Source organism: Python bivittatus, unplaced genomic scaffold (genome assembly GCF_059951505.1).
Source record: "Python bivittatus isolate LINGU-HERP-01145 unplaced genomic scaffold, Pbiv_v1 ctg000080_np1212, whole genome shotgun sequence".
NCBI classification, from domain to species: Eukaryota; Metazoa; Chordata; class Lepidosauria; order Squamata; family Pythonidae; genus Python; species Python bivittatus.
The window spans coordinates 51,452,027-51,468,709 of NW_028277035.1; the positions used below are offsets into that span (position 1 = coordinate 51,452,027).

At 39.7% G+C, this 16,683-nt stretch overlaps 1 protein-coding gene across 1 annotated transcript in view; it reads left to right on the forward strand.

Annotated features, from left to right (window-relative positions):
- STAB1 (stabilin 1) overlaps positions 1-16,683 on the forward strand; it is a 111,304-nt gene that overhangs the window by 35,985 nt on the left and 58,636 nt on the right. The window contains exons 17-27 of the mRNA XM_088134052.1: positions 757-837; positions 1,125-1,283; positions 4,778-4,840; positions 6,154-6,255; positions 8,143-8,229; positions 8,707-8,818; positions 9,262-9,445; positions 10,347-10,440; positions 13,021-13,179; positions 14,544-14,639; positions 15,883-15,978. Coding sequence (XP_087990178.1) covers positions 757-837; positions 1,125-1,283; positions 4,778-4,840; positions 6,154-6,255; positions 8,143-8,229; positions 8,707-8,818; positions 9,262-9,445; positions 10,347-10,440; positions 13,021-13,179; positions 14,544-14,639; positions 15,883-15,978 — 1,233 coding nt within the window. The remainder of the gene's footprint in view (positions 1-756; positions 838-1,124; positions 1,284-4,777; positions 4,841-6,153; positions 6,256-8,142; positions 8,230-8,706; positions 8,819-9,261; positions 9,446-10,346; positions 10,441-13,020; positions 13,180-14,543; positions 14,640-15,882; positions 15,979-16,683) is intronic.

Below are 16,683 nucleotides of genomic sequence, written 5' to 3' on the forward strand. Positions count from 1 at the left end.
ACGTGATGGCATCCGATGCTCCCAGACCACTTAATGTCTTATACAGACGAAAACTTTATTGGATTTGAAATGTGATCACACATAGGTAACAGTTAGATTCTATATCTGCTTGCATGTTCTTTCCATGGAGTACTTGGAAGTAATTGCAAGCAATTGATAACCCCATTTATAAACATGAGACTGGCCTCCTTATAAATTTGCAAAAAGTAGCTGCCCATTTCCTGGTAAAGCATTCTTTAGATTAGTTATGTCATAATTGGTCATAAACATATATACTGGCACATCTATTTCCAAGGATGATGTCAATGGCGCAAGTTAACACTTTTGCCTTCTCCATTTATTTATGATATGCTGGTCTTAGAAATTGTCTACTGAATCCTGTAATTTTCAGTTTAAAATTATAATTAGACCCTCTCCATATTTATTCCCAAGTAAATCTCACTGTTGTCAGTGAGACATAATTTCAGTAAATGTGCAAGAGACTACACGGGGCCATGGAGGAGTCTTATTTGGATCAGGACCATGGCGCTAGGGAAAGGTTTGTGACTGCACAGTAAGAACTTCATCCAGATGCACCTCTAGGGAGAAAGTAGCCATGCCCCTCCAGAAAACCAAACATTTCTCTGGGTCAAATGAAAATGGCTCATGAACAGAACATATTGGTCTGAGGCCCAAGCGCCCGAGTATGTCAACTGTATGTGAGATGGGTGGCTATATAAATCAAATAAATATATAAATAAATACAATATTTTCCAGGTCCATGCAGAAAGACTAATGATAATGCCACATATTCTGACCATGGCAAACCAACTGCTGACAGTTGAGATCAGTAACGATGTAAGTACTCTTACAATGTACATTGAAATTCATAGAATGCTGCTATCCTGTTTGATAGGAAACTGGAGATGTTGCCCATAGTTTTGACTACTTTCTACAGACAGGAGCTAGCAGGTTTATGTACTGATTCTCTTTATGCATAGCTCCCTCCAGCACTGAGGAAATATTTTCCACTTTTCTACTGTGAAAGCAATTACACCAATATCTTGACAGGGCCTACCTTGCACAGATCTGTTTCAATGACTTCTGACAAAGTGGTGAGCAAATACTTTTTTTCTTTACTCCAGGGAAGGATTCTGTTGGATGATTCCAAGATTGCAATAAACAGAAGGGATATTTTGGCATCAAATGGTATTATTCATACTTTGGATGGCATTTTGATTCCTTTATCAATACTCCCGATTCTGCCACAGAAGTGTAATGAAGTACATTATAAAGTTGTGGAGGTAAGCCAAGGCTGTCCAATTTTCTCTTTCTCTTATATGTTTCCCCTAACATACTAGATAGAAAGTTCTGGGGTGATGGGAAAAGGCTACATTCTCTCATTACAAAGCCAATTCGTTCCCCTGGTATGAGATGGTGACTTGTGGACCAGCCAGTCCAATCCCAGCAGTTATTTCCTCCATGTACCTTTTCTGCAAAAAATTTTTTCTGCAAAAAAAAGCTCTTTTCCCATTAATTTCCTGCCTTTACTCCAAGTCTAAAAGACTATGAATGTTCATCTATGTACACATTATACCCAAGATATTTTTAACCTCGAAAGCAATTTGGCTCTTCAGAGGCCATCATATTGCATTTCCTGTGAGAACTGGCCTTTCCTGTTGACTCAGCCTCTGCTGGTTGGCTTGGTGAGGATTCAGCACCTTTCTCAGAACATCTGCTTCCTGTTGCTTATATAGAGAAGCAGACAGGCTTCTAGGCACTGATCTTATGTGATCACTGTTGCAGCCATTGCAGCTTCACCAGCAGATACTATGGGACAGATTTATTTATTTTTTAAAAATATTGGAACAATTCTCATCTGATGTTACATACGGCTATAAAAGGAGAGTATAATCTTTAAGGTGTTAACTACAATTTAAGCAGCAGAAAACAAGGTGGTGAAATTGCATTAAAAATATGCTTAGTAGGAAATAAGTGGCTTCTGTTTTTGTTATAGTGCTGTGCTGAATATTTCCTCTGCATTTTTTCAGCCATTCATCCTGTTTAAAGAAACTCATTTCCTTTATCCACAGAGAAAAACATGTAGTGAAATTCTGATGGATGAGGTGGCATGGGATAGAGGTTCTTCACTGGCCTTAGGGTTCTTTTGAATTGGTTTTTTGCTTTATTTCTTTAATAGTAGAGAAAAAAGTAAAAGAAAAATATTTAAAAATAATGAAAAGCAAGAATGAGAATGAGAAAGCTAGACAGAGAAAGCAACGCAATTACAACCAGATAAATTATATATATAAAAGCTTCTCATGCATCTATTGATATATATATATATATATATACACACACACACACACACACACACACACACATATATACACACACACACACACATACATATACACACACACACACACACAACAGTCATTCAAAGATAATCATTTTTCATTATAATCATCCATGCATAATCTATGTCTGTAGACAACTTGTTTGTCAGATGCAAGTAACATCAGTCCTTCAATCCACTGGGTAATTGGGGCCATATATTTGTCTTTCCCATCTTGGAGGACTAATCTTTTGGCAGTAATAAGGACATGGAGAATCTGTTTCTGTTGTTTAGCTCCATCTGCATGTAGTAGATGTGATGGACTGGAATGGAGGAAGGGGGGTGAAAACGTTGCTCTTGTCTCCAGAGCAACGCTCTGGAGATGTGGAGGAAGCTGGCGCATCCCTAAACATTCCAGAAGATAGTAGAGAGTTGTGCCTGGGAACTACTGGTGAGTCTGAAAAGATTGATGTCAGGCCTAGCCCAAGGAACTCCTGGAGACCGTGTAGGTTCAATCAGCAAGGTTTATTAGCTAGCGCTTATTTACAGAATCTTTTCAGACTGACCAGTAGTTCCCAGGCAGAACTCTCTACTATCTTCTGGAATGTTTAGGGATGCACCAGCTTTCTCTGGAGACGAGAGCAACGTTTTCACCCCCCTTCCTCCATTCCAGTCCATCACAGTAGATATGTAAATCAAAAGAATGTGTGCATCCATAAATATGAAGTTCGTTTCAAACTTAATATACAGTATGTAACTGCTTCTTCTCAGTACATAATATCTTTAGGATACTGCAAAAATATATGTTTTAATGAAGGATCATTCCGATTGCATCTCCAAGTTCAGTGACCTTAGTTAGAAGGTCATTCAGAAGTGAATGTAGAGTGGGTTCAAAAAGTTAAGATGACAGCTGTGTGATGAAAGCCCTACCTCTTTTTACATGCATTGTGCACATGAAATGGGTGGGGCTTCTATCCCATGATTATGGCTGCCATCTTGCTATTTTTTACTGTTCTTGTCAACATCATGTATTTTATTTTACAATCGTTTCTCCAATGATATGGAGGCTCCCTGGAGTTTCAAATAAATCACAGAGGAAGACCTCAGCAGGAAGGTCCAATAGGTCTTCTTCAGCTGCCGAGCAAGGGAGAGAAGGGCACTAGAAAAATACAACAATGGCACCACCTTCTGCCATCTTGCAGCCCAAAATCTCAAAGAAATTCTAAAGTTCTTGGGGAATGAGGTATTAGAGGAGCCTTTTTTATGCAGGGAGAAAGCTTTCAGGGACCTGGAGGATACATTTTCACACAGTACTACTTAGTGCTACACCATTCATTAGGCATTAGGCTTTCCAGGATTTAGGAGGACGAGTCTCTGCCCAGAGAGAAAATAGAAGAAGGGAAGATGGGTATAAACAGACAGAATATTTATTGTTCTCAAAGAATTCAGGAACAATCTTTAGTCTGGAGCAGTGTTTCTCAACCTTGGCAACTTTAAGCTGTATGGACTTCAACTCCCAGAATTCCCCAGCCAGCTTAAAGTTGCCAAGATTGAGAAACACTGGTCCAGAGCAAGGAAACATTTGGCAGATATATTTTCTCTCATAATCGTAGCCCTGGGTAAAGAGTATCACATCAGTTTTCCCCTAAATTGTCAAAGAGATGCCTGGACCACAATCAGGAAGCAAAATATCCCTCTGTAGATGTAATGAAATATTCAGACTCTCTGAGGGCTGAAACTGGGTGTGGAGCATTACTGAGAGTCATTCCAAAGGAAAGCTGCCATTGTCCAGAGTTGCCCAGTTAAACCTTCTAAGGCTACAATGCATTCAGTTTATCCAGCAAAGTAGGAGATGACTTGCTAATCATATTGCTGGTCTCCCAACAGCCAATGTTTTATTTAAATTAAAAAGTAAATTAAAACAGCTGATAAATAGAAGAAATAAAATTCCTTCCAGTAGTAGAGAATCTATGTAGCTCAGGGTTAAATTGTTGAGTTCTTGGTGCAAGGTTGTTTTCCTGCAGACGTCTTATTACCCGGCTAACATTGATGGTGTTACATAGCCTCGTAATAAAGCATCTGCAGGGGAAAAAAATCAGAGAACACAAGAACTCAGTAAAATTCCTTAGTGGGCCATGCTGCAGCTTCTTCTCAGATGCATGTTTTCAGTGTGATCATGGGGGATTTTTCATGGATTTATCACTGAGCAGAACAACAAAGATGTCCATGGAATAACGTATCAGTCTACTTTACCTTTATGTTCAGCATGGAAGGGCAAATAGATGATCATGTAATTTGTTTCAAATTAATTCTGCTCATGCATAATTTTAGGAATCTGCATAGTATCCTTCTTCAATCTGGGAGCTGTGAAGGCAACTATACGTTTAGCCACACAATGTTTTTTAAAAAAAAACAAAAGTGTATTAATTAATTACTTCTTATCCTTGGCTTTTATTACAGGGATCTTGTGTGGATTGTGAGCAACTTAATAGCAGCGTTTGTCCTCCCAGGAGCACAGTTATGGTAACTAGCCCTGATTTTCTGTATGGAGGTTGTGCTGTGTGTGAGCAGCTGCCTCTTGTGGCCCTGTCATGGGAGACATTAATCATACAATGTTAACGCATGACATGAATATTAGCTGTCGTGACTTCTATACGCAGCCTTTCAAACCTTCCATATTCTGAAATCTTTGGTGAAGTCAGCCCTCTACCTTTCGCATGTAATTCTAGATGGGAGATAGATGTTCAACAGATGCCCAGCATTATATAAACAATCCAGGAAGAAAATAAAAAGCCAAATTTATCAAAATCAATACAGGGCAGAACCAGGCACTCAGCCTTTCTTCTGCATTGGCATCTTTGCAGCTTTGCATCAATAGTGGCTTGAAAAGGTCCACTTTGGCTGGTGTCAGATGGAGGGAGTCCAAATTATTTTAAGCATATTGAATTGCCTTTTATTTGTTTGTTCATGTTTAGTTGTTACATTTCGGTCCTCTTGCGATTGCTCTTCTAACTTCTCTGTCAGTTCTGGAACAGCAGGTTGACTAGCAATTGGTACAATAGTGATTTCCAAGGACTATGAAATAAAAGCATGAATTGCTGTTTTGCTAGTTGTGCTTCAACAGTATCAGAGATGATTTATATTAGAACAACCGAGCAAGCCTGTATACTGTGGAAGCTGCAAATACATATTTTAAGAGCCATTGTATCTGCAAAGTACCATTTGATGGAAAACTGTTGACAGTGAATTGACTGCTGCTTGCATACTAGATATTTCACTTTTTTAGAACAAGCCCTGGTCATTGCTTGAAGTGCTCCTTACTTAAAAAGAAAAAAAAAGTTTTCATGCAAGGTTTTCTGAAGTTGGGTACTTAAAAAACAGCATACAAAATTATGTTGAAGCCTCTGTTGTTCTGTAACATTGTCCTACTGAAATAAGTGAGTCTTGACCATTGTTTACAATGGAATTCTCCAAAGTTCTCTAAAATTGCTTACAGAATTGTATCTGCCTTCTTCCCTATCTCTATCCAAAATAGATGACTGTCTTGTGATGTGTTGGCTCCTAGTCAAAAAAACTTGCTTGCAACACAATTTCTGTTGGGTCTTCCTTATTCTCTCTCTTTGTGAGGTGAACTAGAGGGCTACCTTGAAAAGCATGATTTCTCTTGTCTGTCAGAGAAGAAGCTGTTTTGTGGCTCTTCCTGTTTTGTAGCTGTTCCTATGACTTTGTCCCTCTTTGAATATTCATTGGCTGGGAAGAGGTTATGGAACATATGTGAAAACATGGAACATATATGAAACATGCTTTTTTAACTATAATCCATTTTGCTTCCAAAGGAAGACAAGGCTTTTTCAGCAGAGTGTGTTTATATCCATGATCCATTCGGTTTGAATGTTTTGAAGAAGGGTTGCCTGAGACGCTGCAATCAAACTGTCACGGTAAGTGTAAGGTACCCAGCAAGGAATATTTATTATGAAATGTCACATATCCATTATTCCAAAATTTATTCAGTAGACTCCTTGCCAAACCTTGGATTCTCTCCTATTTACCATCTATGAAACATGCTCTTGGACTAGCAGCTTAGTAATCTATGGTTCAATGGTGAAGGTCTACATGTCTATATGCGGCTGTACTTTCCATCTTGTCTATTGGCTTCCATTGTATTTTACTTTGTTGTTGTTGTTGTTGTTGTTGTTGTTTACACTGAATTGCCCAGAATCTGGTTGGAGTTGGGTGGAGCTGAAATCAAATGAAATAAAATCAAGAAAAAAAATGCTCATCTGGATACTTTTTGCTCTAAGGTGAAGCATCCCCATTGCCAATTTCCATCCATTCACAAACAAACTATCCATCACAATTCATTCTACCACCATTTTCTCACCATTATTGAGGACACATATCTTTTACTCATCAGTGTTGTATCAGGACAGTGATAGTTAGATGACTGTAGAACAGGGTTTCTCAACCTTGGCAGCTTTCAGAGGTGTGGACTTCAACTCCCAGAACTTCCGAGCCAGCCTTGCTGGCTGGGGAATTCTGGGAGTTGAAGTCCACCCATCTGAAAGTTGCCAAGGTTGAGGAACCCTGCTGTAGAAGATACCATAGCTAACTAGTGGGGATTCCTATGAGTTGGCAACTATAAATAGGAATATGGTTGAGGAAATGGAAAGTTGCCTATAGTGGCACCAATCCTTTTATAGGAGCAGGACCTAACACTGCTGTGTCACAATTCACTTTCCTTTCCTTGTGGTAGTCCGTTTAGGAATGGTACTTCTCTGTACTGAATACGTTCAAATTCCCATACTGCTAAGTGGTAAGCCTGTGAAGGTCAATACAGAGAATAAATGACTCTTAGAAATGGACAGTATCTTGTAATGTGGAGTGCTTCTCTTTAGCATTATAGTCAGTCATGCTATCTTTTAGAATATTCTATTTCCGGTCTCTCCTCTTTTCTGTACCCTCCCCAATATTCAGCCAGCACTTTGTATATTTTTGTAAAGACTTATATTTATTATTGCTTTTTTTACTGGTAAGCTGCCTAGAGTCCCTTATACAGTGAGATGGGCGGTGTATAAATTTGATTAATAAAATAAATAAATTTTGTGCCCACTGTCAGTCCTCATTTGCCTGTAACTGGTTTGCAACATAAAGGTTTTTCACCCCTCTCCTAAATGTATTTTTCAAAAACTTATACAAAGATTAAGTCTGTTCACCTGTTTCTATTTTGTGTGGCTGAAGCTGCTTTGGATATATAAGGATTCAACTCTTTACCATTCAGATAAATGCATACTCTCTCTCTCTCTCTCACAGATACACACACACACACACAAAACACATATTTATACATACAAAAACCACAGCAAAAGGAAGTTCTCCCCTCCCTACCTCCCAAGATCAGGGGTATCTGCAGGGTGTGCATTGCACAGTAAAAATAAGCAAAACTTCAGTTGCACCATCACAGCCACCATCTTTACCACATAGCATGTATGTGGTATCATCAAAGAATTTGGGATACCTGCCTTGAGTTTTGCCAGAGGTTAGTTCACAGATTCAGAGAGTACCAGAGGCTGATTCTGGGCCAATACTTTCTCACTTGTTTTCCTCCCTGCCCAGACAAAAGATCACTTTGTTATTTAAACAACCTTTTGATAAAGAATATGGGCCTCTTTATTAAGGCAAAATAAAGAAGAGCAAAAACAAGACTTTTCTTCTCTTGAGTCTCTCTCTTGGGTGATGGGGCAGAGGGAAGGTGTAGCTATGCCTTGATAATGGAAGAAGAATGGCACAATGAACACATGTTTAACTGTTGTTTATTTATTTAAAAGATAACTGGATGCTGCAAAGGATTCTTTGGTCCTTCCTGCACCCCATGTCCTGGTGGATATAGCAATCCATGCTACAACAAAGGAAACGTAAGTGTGTGAGAGATGGGAGGCTGGGAAAGGAATGAATGAGAGCACAGACGTAAACAATCAAGAAAGAGTAGCCGATGAGTCAGTTGACAGCTTATCTCATAAACAGCACCTTAGCCCAGGTGAAGAGAAATCTGGGAAGAGGCATTGTAAAGCATTCAAAGAGACTCTGCCTTGATGAATTTGCTATAAATGAGAGTGGGAAATTCTTATATAATATTATATTATATAATTTTATAATTATATTTCCAAGATTCTATATTTATCCCAGACAAGCATTAAAGATCCTTTTCTGAAATCTGTGTAGCTTCTGCTTCCTTGATCTTGCCCAGAATTTAATATATATAGCTACATTAAGAATACATAGTAATTTATGAGTGAGATTTCATTCAGTCAGGAAAATGATCTTGTAGTAAGCTGATAGAAAGAGCAAATTGTCTCCTGTAACAGCCCATTGGCATTTGGTTTTCCTCTTAGTGTAATGACGGGATTCATGGAAATGGTCAGTGCAGCTGCCATGATGGCTTCAAAGGAATTGCCTGCCACATCTGCTCAAGCCCAAACAAGCACGGGGAGAACTGCAGTGAAGGTCTGGGACGCAAATCAAGCTGGAAGGCTCTGAGCCAAGGGGAGATATTTTGCTGCTTGAAGCAGAGCTAGAAAGGACACCCTTCCTTCTACACCCAAGTCCATAATATCCAGGCCTGGTAAATTTATTCTGGTGCTGGAGAGAAAAGGAAAAGGTGCCAGAAGCTTTCTCTGCTTGGATTTAAAAGCAAATAAAATAACAATGTACAATTAAATAATTTGCTGCCCTTCCCTAATGAGTGCCATACGTGACCTCCTTTTATACAATATTTTGGCCCACACTAATCCTCAATCTTTTATGGTCAGCTCAACAAAGATGAAAGGGAGCCTCAAGCCATCACATGAATTAAATTTCATTAAAGGTATTCAAGAACTCCCATCATTAAAATCTGAATGTCATAATGTTGATTAAGTTCTCTCTTCCTTCTCTATCCATAATGGAAGATTGTGGCTGTGTCCATGGAATTTGTGACAACAGACCAGGAAGCAGGGGGGTGTGCCACCCAGGGACATGTGCAGCTGGCTACACTGGGGAATTATGTGACACACACTCTCACAGTTGTGAATCTGTTGATGCCACACTCAACTGCCATGTCCATGCAACCTGTAGTCTGAATGACACTGTGAGGTGAGTACTCTGTAGTGTGGGTCTGGAATTGGAATCCTTAATCAGTTTGAATGGGGAAAGCCATAAATTACCATTGAAAAAGTCTCTGCAGCCAGAGCATTCATGTTTAATCTCTTCCCTAAAAGAAGTTTATGGAAGCTTTAAGGCATAAAAATGTAATACATCCTTCTATCCTTTGAAAAGCAACTTTGGTAAAATTGGGGAATGCAACAGAACCATGCATTAATTTCATCTGGATGTTCCTAAACAACCTTCTTTGGAGTATGACCCACTGAATTCAATGGGATGTATTCTAGAGTAGAAATGCTTAGGATTGCCCAATTTTATTACTTTTCCCCCTTGATGAAAAAGGGTTTTGTGAATGATTTTTAGATGAGGAAAAGAAGAGAAGACGACACTATTCCTTGGATCAAAGGGAACATAGCTACAGTATTGTTTTGATTTTTACATCATGCTAAGCCATAATATATTATCTTAGAATATCATATGAACCCACCTAATTGTGTTTTAATAAATCATAAGATACAGGTACTCTGAATGATTCCAGACATTTGAAACTATTGTGAAACCTCAGTTTAGGGGACCTTTGCATACAATGGATCAAATTCCACTGCTATATCTGGCATTCGCATAGTGATGTCATTATGCGCATATAATAAAATATGCAAATGACACAATCTATTGCAAATGACATCATTTGCATGATGATGTCATCACTTAAGTGTCATAAATTAGCATGATAACATACTGTCTGATTTATTGGACATTCATGAATAACAGACATGCCTTCCCCAATTAGTCCATTAAAATGAGATTTTCTTGTAATTTCTTTAATCTGAATGAGTATGCAATTAGTAGGCAACCCAACTTTAATTAGCTGCTCTCTCTGCCTATCTTCTAGGTGTGTCTGTCTTGATGGATATGAAGGGGATGGGTTTTCCTGCAAGCCCATTGATTCCTGTAGCAAGCCAGGGCGGGGAGGATGTTCAGAAAATGTAAGTGGGTGAACGTTTTCTTGTTGACTAACCTAAGTCTTTTTTTGGATTAATCCAGATAAAAGATGCTTTAGAATAAACCCCCATTGGTTAGAACTGCATGTCAGGATAATTCTAATTTTCACCCACACTGGAAGCTGCAACCCAATTCTTCTACTGTATACTTAAAAAAAAAAAAAGGCTGAGCTATCTAAGAGCTGGAGGTAAAACTTCCATCCCAAGTGGTTTTATTGCTAAATTGCTAAAACAGTAAGCCCCTAGACTTAATGTTTTAAAAAGCTGCAGGGGGGGGAGAACCACCTAATCAGGAAAAGAAATGTTGTACAAAACAAAAAACAAAACAAAACAAAAAACCTTGACATGTTCCTATCAAGTTTCAAACTGCAATCTTCAGTGTGCTAAGCAAAGATCTTAACCACTCTGCCATTTCAACACTGTTGATAAATGGGTGTCTAGAACCTACTAGTGCGTGTTATGGAACAAGGGAAATGTATTTGAGCTGCTTGTTCTGTATCTGCATGTTGATACTTTAACCTTGTGTCTGCCTATCTATACAAATGTATATAAAACTTTGTGCATGTAAGATATATATTTGTGTGTTTCTGCATGTGTACACACACCCAATTATACAGTGGGGCAAAAAAGTATTTAGTCAGCCACCAATTGTGCAAGTTCTCCCACTTAAAAAGATGAGAGAGGCCTGTAATTTTCATCATAGGTATACGTCAACTATGAGAGACAAAATGGGGGGAAAAATCCAGAAAATCACATTGTCTGATTTTTAAAGAATTTATTTGCAAATCATGGTGGAAAATAAGTCTTTGGTCACCTACAAACAAGCAAGATGTCTGGCTCTCACAGACCTGTAACTACTTCTTTAAGAGGCTCCTCTGTCCTCCGCTCGTTACCTGTAGTAATGGCACCTGTTTGACCTTGTTATCAGTATAAAAGACCCCTGTCCACAACCTCAAACAGTCACACTCCAAACTTCACTTTGGCCAAGACCAAAGAGCTGTTGAAGCACACCGGAAACAAAATTGTAGATCTGCACCAGGCTGGGAAGACTGAATCTGCAATAGGCAAGCAGCTTGGTGTGAAGAAATCAACTGTGGGAGCAATAATTAGAAAATGGAAGACATACAAGACCACTGATAATCTCCCTCGATCTGGGGCTCCATGCAAGATCTCACCCTGTGGGGTCAAAATGATCACAAGAATGGTGAGCAAAAATCCCAGAACCACATGGGGGGACCTAGTGAACGACCTGCAGAAAGCTGGGACCAAAGTAACAAAGGCTACCATCAGTAACACACTACGCTGCCAGGGACTCAAATCCTGCAGTGCCAGACGTGTCCCCCTGCTTAAGCCAGGACATGTCTGGGCCCGTCTGAAGTTTGCTAGAGAGCATTTGGATGATCCAGAAGAGGATTGGGAGAATGTCATATGGTCAGATGAAACCAAAGTAGAACGTTTTGGTCTAAACTCAACTCGTCGTGTTTGGAGGAGAGAGAATGCTGAGTTGCATCCAAAGAACACCATACCTACTGTGAAGCATGGGAGTGGAAACATCATGCTTTGGGGCTGTTTTTCTGCAAAGGGACCAGGACGACTGATCCGTGTAAAGGAAAGAATGAATGGGGCCATGTATCGTGAGATTTTGAGTGAACACCTCCTTGCATCAGCAAGGGCATTGAAGATGAAATGTGGCTGGGTCTTTCAGCATGACAATGATCCCAAACACACTGCCCGGGCAATGAAGGAGTGGCTTCGTAAGAAGCATTTCAAGGTCCTGGAGTGGCCTAGCCAGTCTCCAGATTTCAACCCCATGGAAAACCTTTGGAGGGAGTTGAAAGTCTGTGTTGCCCAGCGACAGCCCCAAAACATCACTGCTCTAGAGGAGATCTGCATGGAGGAATGGGCCAAAATACCAGCAACAGTGTGTGAAAACCTTGTGAAGACTTACAGAAAACGTTTGACCTCTGTCATTGCCCACAAAGGATATATACCAAAGTATTGAGATGAACTTTTGATATTGACCAAATACTTATTTTCCACCATGATTTGCAAATAAATTCTTTAAAAATCAGACAATGTGATTTTCTGGATTTTCCCCCCCATTTTGTCTCTCATAGTTGAGGTATACCTATGATGAAAATTACAGGCCTCTCTTATCTTTTTAAGTGGGAGAACTTGCACAATTGGTGGCTAACTAAATACTTTTTTGCCCCACTCTGTGTGTGTGTATGTATGTGTATGTATATATATTAAAAAAAAGCCTTGCCCATAGGAAGGAAAGTGCTTTCCTGAGACGTTAAAAACAGGGCAATTATCCAGTGAGAGGATGTGATAGCCTACAGTCCAGACCAAGTAACTTGCAAGTTGTTGACAAAATGTCTCAGCCTGGATAGGATTTTCTTAAGCTGGCTTAGAGTCAAGATGGCATGAGCACAGGACAAGAATAGCTTAAATGGAAAGTGCAGAAATGACCTAATTAACCCTGAGAGAGAAACGCCCTTCTCTCATTCTCTTGCAGAAGATGCTGGTAGCGCTTCCTTATCTTGCTTTTCCATTTCTTGCCAGGCGACGTGTACCAGCACAGGTCCTGGCACAGTCAGCTGTCAGTGCATCAGGGGTTGGACCGGGGATGGAAAAGCTTGTGTTACCATAGACAACTGTGTAATGGAGACCAGAGGCGGCTGCCACATCAACGCCGATTGTAATTACATCGGCCCCGGACAGGTATGGTTATTCTGTGTGATCTTGCTAAAAAGGATCTATGGTTCTTGGGTTTGTTAAATAATGATGAGGCTTGTGCTTGTTTGTATAATAGCATCATATATTTAAAGTGGCTGCAGGCCATAGAATTTAACATTTCCAGGCTCTGTACAGTTGCGCTGAATGGAACAATAAAGTGAGAATGTGTAACTCCTTAAAGTAGCCATGCCTTTTCCCAGGATCACATGGTTGCTCTCTGTTGCACAATTCCAGGAAAACATTTGTTTGGTCTAATTCCCCCAAAGGATTACTCATGGCCACACAAAATGCAGAAGTATAACCAGTAAGTCAGCATAGAAATTAAAAACAACACTAGTGCAAGTCTAGGTTAAGATTCCAAAAAAGCAAGCAGAATAGGCCAAAGTTGATGGTCTAGGCAGCCCAGAGTCAATATAGTTCACCAGCTCCCAAGCAGCAAACACTGTTTCCAACAAGGGGCTATTCTCAAACAGGGAGTTTAATACTAGAGACCATGGCTGGCCCACCCTTACACAGCTGGTTCTTGTTAAAACTGATGCAGCTGTAAGGCAACCAAGGAATGCTAAGTTAAGTCTTAGTAAGTCTTAACTCAAGTAGTGCTTATTAAGCCTGATTCAGCTGGAAAGTTATCCTGGCACATTGGACCATATTTGAGTAGATTCTAAGGTGGCTTGGATTACAAGGAAGCACGCTGGTTCTCTTTGTCTTCCAATATTCTATCTGATGCTGTTGCCATAAACTCAGTTTGCACAGGCTAGATGACTGAGCTGGGGAAGTTAAATCAGAGTCCTGGGAGAGGACCCAAAGCTTCAGGGACTGATTCTGAACCAAGGGCTGTGCTAGTCTCAATGGGTGCAAATGACTCTGTGGGATCACCAGATCTACTTCTGTCTTGGAGGGATTGTCCTCAGATAGAGCTATTGTTGTTATTATTGACATCAATAAGAAAGGACTTTGGAAGTTGTAGCTCAGAATAGCTCAGTGTTTCTCAACCTTAGCTGCTTTAAGCTGTGTGGACTTCAACTCCCAGAACTCCCCAGCCAGCATGGCTGGCTGGAGAGTTCTGGGAGTTGAAGTCCACACAGCTTAAAGCAGCTAAGGTTGAGAAACACTGGAATAGCTGGAGGATTGTTGGCTGCCTACCATTATCTAACCTTGCACGTGACAAATCCAGAATGTTTCTATTTAGGTTGATTCCAAATTTCAAGATACAAAGATATCAGTAACAGACTTTGTTTTCTGCATTTCTAGAAGCTAATAAACGAAGCTTAAAATGAGAGCTTTTTCTTTTTCCTGGAAAGCTTGTATTATTGGATAGGAACTAACGTGCCTGCTGTTTCAATTTTCAGAGCAGCTGCATGTGCAAGAAAGGCTATGCGGGTGATGGTTATACCTGTGATAAGATTGACCTTTGTATGATGGACAATGGGGGCTGCCATGAGCTGGTAAGACATGGGGATAATCTAGGAGAGCCTTCTCGGTTTAGTAACTTTCAGTTGTGTTGTCCTCTAGCTCCCCTGGCTAAGAGCCATGATAATTGCTGTGACATGGCTCATCCAGTAGGTATAAAAGGCACAGAATTGGGGATGCTGGGGCTACATGGAAACAGGTACCACCCATATATGAGTTTCAGCAGGTTTTGAGAACTAGAAGTAATATAAAGGCTACAGCACTTCTATGAGATGCATTCTTGCTCCTTCAGTCTCAGCCTTCCCTTCAACCAAATGTTGCAGGTTTTTGAAATCATCCTTTCTTAAAAAACAGATCTGAAAGTAGTTTCATGTACTTTTAAAAAATCTATTTAGGTAGATTTCATTTGATTCATAATTTCATTGAAACATCTGAAGGGATGGATTTCACTTAGTTCATACTTTCCAAATGAATTAGTACTGTATGCTAATTGGAATTACCTTACTGTATAGTAATCTTTCCAGAATAGTGGAAAGAAATCCTCCAGATAAAAAGTGCATTTATTAAAGTAAACAAACAATGTGTATTAATAAAATGTACAAACTACTATAGGAAAAACAATTACAAAAATGTACATATTTGGCACAGTTGCGTGCAAAAATCCTTACATCAGGAAAACACAAACAAAAGTGTACTTTTTTTTTTACAGAGTTTTTGAAGAATAGAATTAGGATGGGAAAAATGAGACCAAAAGCAACTATGGAGGCATTCGTTGATACCTGTTCAAATGCTTCTGTTCTGCTCTTACATAGTAATATGAAGCAGTTTAGCCTGCACACAGAGAAAATGGGTTGCTTTAGCACAGAAACCCAGAAGATAAAATGCATGTTTGTTTTTAAAGGCCTAGCCCATGTCTTGGTCTGAGGGCCACAACTGGTTTTTAGATACTGTGCAGAGGTTGTGTTTCCCAAAGCAGACTCCTGAAGCTGGGGCAAAGAATTCACTTTGATTTTGTAATTAAGATGAAATGTAGTTATATTATTATTCTGTAGACATGTACTGAATAATTGTCATCAGTCCTATTAAAATTTACAACTTTTGGAAATTCTCTGGGGCCACACAAAGATTCTGGGGATTCTGCATAGCCCTGAGGTTGATACCACTCTGTACCACTCTGCATCAGGCCTTTAGCATCCTATCTAGGGGACCCTGAGCTCTGCCTATTTTCTTTACGTTACTTTCTTATCGCTGAGTGTTGTCTTTTTTAAAACTCAACAGGCTGTATGCCAGACTCTCAGTACTGGGGAAAAACTTTGCCGTTGCTCTGAAGGCTATATAGGAGATGGAATTCAATGTTATGGTGATGTGATGAAGGTAAAAAGATGCATTTCCGTTCTCTTTCAGGTGGGGAGAGTAAGCTGATAGTATTAAAATCAGGCCTAATATCTCAATGGCCATGGCTCTTTCTGACTTCAGATATGGCTGGGAAAGGCCTCTTTCATGGCAACGTCTTTCAGACAATGCAGAGAATCTGGAGCAACATAAGCATCGAGTGGCTTCTCTGATTGTGCACAGCACAGCATCTCACTTCCCAAACTCGGCATTTTCTTATCATTCCCATTAATAAAAGAGCAAGAGTAGACAGAAAATATGCTGTGGAATATTTCTCTAAGATAAAAAAAAAGCACTGTTCTGCCTTTAGCTTCCTTATTAAAGGAAAAAAGTTCAGCACTTTCTAGATTTCCAATCTTAAACCGGAAACCACAGTGGCTATTGCAGTTTCTCACTGCATTACAGTGTTAAACTAATTCATAATTTGAATATATTATTGTATGAAGTTGAAGTACAATGGCTGAAGAGGGGATTAGAACCTGGGTTTCCTATATTCCTAGTCCAACACCCTGTCCATTATAGACTGGAAGTAGGACAACTCTCAGAAGGAAAAGGAGTAAGAGTACATCTATGGGGCAAGCAAAGAAGGGGGGGGGTCATCTCTCTCTCTCTCTCTCTCTGTCCCACCCACTATGCAAACAATGATTTCTTCTTGTGTGTCAATGTGATGCTAAAGAATGTATCCAT